At 49.2% G+C, this 2,857-nt stretch overlaps 1 protein-coding gene across 2 annotated transcripts; it reads right to left on the reverse strand.

Moving 5' to 3' along the window:
• LOC149838829 (cysteine proteinase mucunain-like) lies at nucleotides 1-2,486 on the reverse strand. 2 transcript variants are annotated; one of them, XM_090006828.1, is made up of 6 exons: nucleotides 2,292-2,486; nucleotides 1,607-2,074; nucleotides 1,250-1,485; nucleotides 1,010-1,150; nucleotides 464-916; nucleotides 1-334 (listed from the first exon to the last, which is right to left on the reverse strand). In XM_090006828.1, the coding sequence occupies exons 2-6, from the start codon at nucleotides 2,070-2,072 to the stop codon at nucleotides 239-241; spliced, it is 1,392 nt and encodes a 463-aa protein (XP_089862954.1). In that variant the 5' UTR covers nucleotides 2,073-2,074; nucleotides 2,292-2,486; the 3' UTR covers nucleotides 1-238. The 2 variants fall into 2 exon arrangements, with proteins under 2 accessions (XP_089862954.1, XP_089862955.1); XM_090006829.1 differs by lacking the exon at nucleotides 2,292-2,486 and having other exon boundaries at nucleotides 1,607-2,200.
• Nucleotides 2,487-2,857: the final 371 nt, after the last annotated feature.

Here is a 2,857-nt window from a genome sequence, read left to right on the forward strand (position 1 = left end):
TTGAGATGCTGACAGAACCAGAACAATTCATCCAATATGAAATTCGTTTTTTATATAGAATATTTACAATCTTCAATTGTAAATTCAGAAGTAACAAGAACATCAATTCATGATTTGCCTCCACCATTCGGCCACCAACAACCCATCCCAAAAGAAATAAAAATCAGAAACAGAGCAGTCCATCCCTCTTCCCCACCAAGGGTTGGTTGCCCCAGGAACCAACAGTGAGTTATCAAGTCTAAGCGCTGCTGCTGCTTCTAGGAGCATCAAAAGCCCAGAATGGCTTGGCTGGGGTGCGCTTCAGTGCCTTCACTCCAAATGGGTTGTTCTTGCTCTGCGTCATCAACAGATCATAAAACCAATAAGATTCAATAACAAAGACGACAACCCATTATCCGTAATTGTCGACAACTACTAATATGCGATCAGCTGACGTAATTCATGAACAGATATGGTTTATTACCGCAAGGCAGGTGCCGGCGTCGACATCGCAGAGGGGGTAGTCCGATGGGCAGCAGCTCTCGCCATCCTCACAGCAGGTGGCTGATTCAAGAGGGCAGCAACCCCATGCAAAGCAGTACTTCCCATATTCATAGAGGCAGCAGCAGGTATTGCTCTCTGGGCATGAGTAGTAGTTGTCACAGACTGTTGGTGGCTTCACCGGAGTTGGGGGAGAAGGCCCGGGCTTGGGGGGGTTCTGTCCCTTCTTGATGGGGTACGAGGGTTCCATGGCGATACCGCACTTTCCGGTGGGAGTTCCGGCGACGTTCCTTTGCATTCTGATGTACCCCTTCTCACCCCAGCTTTCACCCCAAGAGTTCCTCACAATCCAGTAATCCACACCATTCTCTGTTCCATACCCAACTGCCGAAACTCCATGGTCTAGCTCCGTTCCACAGGTTCCTGTGAAGACGCCCTTTGGGGAACCAGATCAAACACTTCCATTAGATCATCTCTATAACAAAATCTCGGAAAACGGAAGATGAAGCCAGTAACAGAAGAAACTCACAGACTGATACAGTTGGAAAGCCCTGCCTCCGGCTTCAATGGCGACGCTCACGGGCTGGTTAGCAACAGCTTTCTGCAGCGCCTTCTCGTCGTTCTGGGGCACATCTTCAAAGCCATCGATGGTAACGACGCGAGCGTTTTTCTGCGACAGAAACCATTTGTAAGTCTCTTAATCAACAACAGAAACACAGAGAAAAGGCAAAAGATGACGATGAAGAAGAAGGGAGCAAGCAAGAATTACCCTGTTCACATCGCAAGTGCCATCGACGGCTTTATAAGGGTAATCTTCCTCGGTATCAATACCACCATTGTTGATGATGAACTGGAAGGCATAGTCCATGAGGCCGCCATTGCAGCCCTGGTTGTAAGAGGTATCACAGTCCACCAATTCCTGCTCCGAGAGAGGGATAAGCTCATCGGTGACGATCTTGTTTATGCCTTCGACCGCGGCGATCGTCGAAAACGCCCAACAGCTCCCTAAGAATCACCCAAACAGAACCAGAGAAGATAAAAAAAACCAAGCCGTGCATTTCAACATAAGCTGTGCATTGCATGAAGAAAAGAAAAACCAGAAAGAAGAAGAAAAGGCGACATTCACCGCAGCTTCCTTGGTTTTTCACCGGCGGGACCGCCCCTTTCTCCCTCCAATCGACCTGATCGGGAAGCTCTTCTCCCTCCTTGACGCTGTAACGCGGGCTCGGCGACCGCGAGACTCGCCGGTTATTGTCAATCTTGGTGCCCAAGTACATCGATCGGTACTCCTCGTTGGTGAGGTCGGCGAACCGATTCAGCCCCAGTTTGTATGAGTGATTCCCGGCGTTATGCTGATCAATGAAGAGTAGGTTGTCCTTAAAGATCTCAAACCTCTTGTCCTTCTCCACCAGATCATTGTAGGCCTTACCGTGCCTGGCCATCCACCTCTCGTAAATCTGCATCACTTCCCGATCGCTTCGCCCGTTCGGATTCGGGTCGTCGTAGCTGATGATCGACATGTCGAGGGCCGCCGCGCAGGCGAGGGCCGAAACGAAGCATACCAACGACAGGACGAGCGTCCTGGCCGCCATGTCTGCAACAATCCGAGCACCCCACAAAGGCAAAACGAGAGAAGAGTGTGAAAATGAGGAGAACACGCCGAAGGTACCCACGGTACGAAGAACACCAACTACCGATTTACGTAAATAAAGGGGAACCCACCTCAAAACTCTCCGTTTTCTTGGCTCAAATCTAAGGATTGACCTCAACCAGAAACAGAGAGATCAAGGGAGAACAGAGAGAGGCGTTACCTTATGTTGGGTGGGTTTGCGAAGCGAGGATACACGCGGCCTTCTCTCTCGTGGGTATCCCACTGTCCCTGAATCAGCGCTCCGAGAGAGAGAGAGAGAGAGAGAGAGAGAGAGAGAGAGAGAAACCAACGCCCTGTGAGAGCCTAAATTGCAGGACGGCTGAGGATTCTAACGTCTTGGATTCTTCTTGCACACGTTTCTTCCTCTCCTCCACCCTTTATTTAAAGCGTGCACAGCTCTACCACCCAACAAACCCAACCTCAACCCCCTTTTAACCACGGTTATTATTATTTTTAGCTTGGGCTAAATTCATGGGCTACTTTTATTTTTTCTTTCTTTCTTTTCCAATTTCTATAGCTTCCTTATCAAGTTATACACTGCTAGCCCTGTCCAGAGTCCACCTGTTCCCCTTGACCCACCAGACTCGGTTAGGACTCGGGAGTTTAGAGTTCGGTCGCGTTGGGCGTGAAAAACTATCCTAAAGAGACCTGCTGCACTGGTTACAAGCTCTGTAATAAATATCACGAGAAATTGCCTGAAAGTTTAAAACAGCAATGCCTCGCAAG

This window comes from Nuphar pumila, chromosome 5 (genome assembly GCF_984573655.1).
Source record: "Nuphar pumila chromosome 5, dmNupPumi1.hap1.1, whole genome shotgun sequence".
In the NCBI taxonomy this organism is placed as follows: Eukaryota; Viridiplantae; Streptophyta; class Magnoliopsida; order Nymphaeales; family Nymphaeaceae; genus Nuphar; species Nuphar pumila.

What these genes read in the sequence shown, in the direction of transcription:
- LOC149838829 (XM_090006828.1), bottom strand. Translation starts at nt 2,072, where the DNA reads ATGGCGGCCAGGACGCTCGTCCTGTCGTTGGTATGCTTCGTTTCGGCC. An exon ending in GCACTTGCGATGTGAACAGG is followed by an intron (nt 1,151 to 1,249) that starts GTAATTCTTGCT and finishes TTTCTGTCGCAG; the next exon opens with AAAAACGCTCGCGTCGTTAC. An exon ending in CTTTCCAACTGTATCAGTCT is followed by an intron (nt 917 to 1,009) that starts GTGAGTTTCTTC and finishes GGTTCCCCAAAG; the next exon opens with GGCGTCTTCACAGGAACCTG.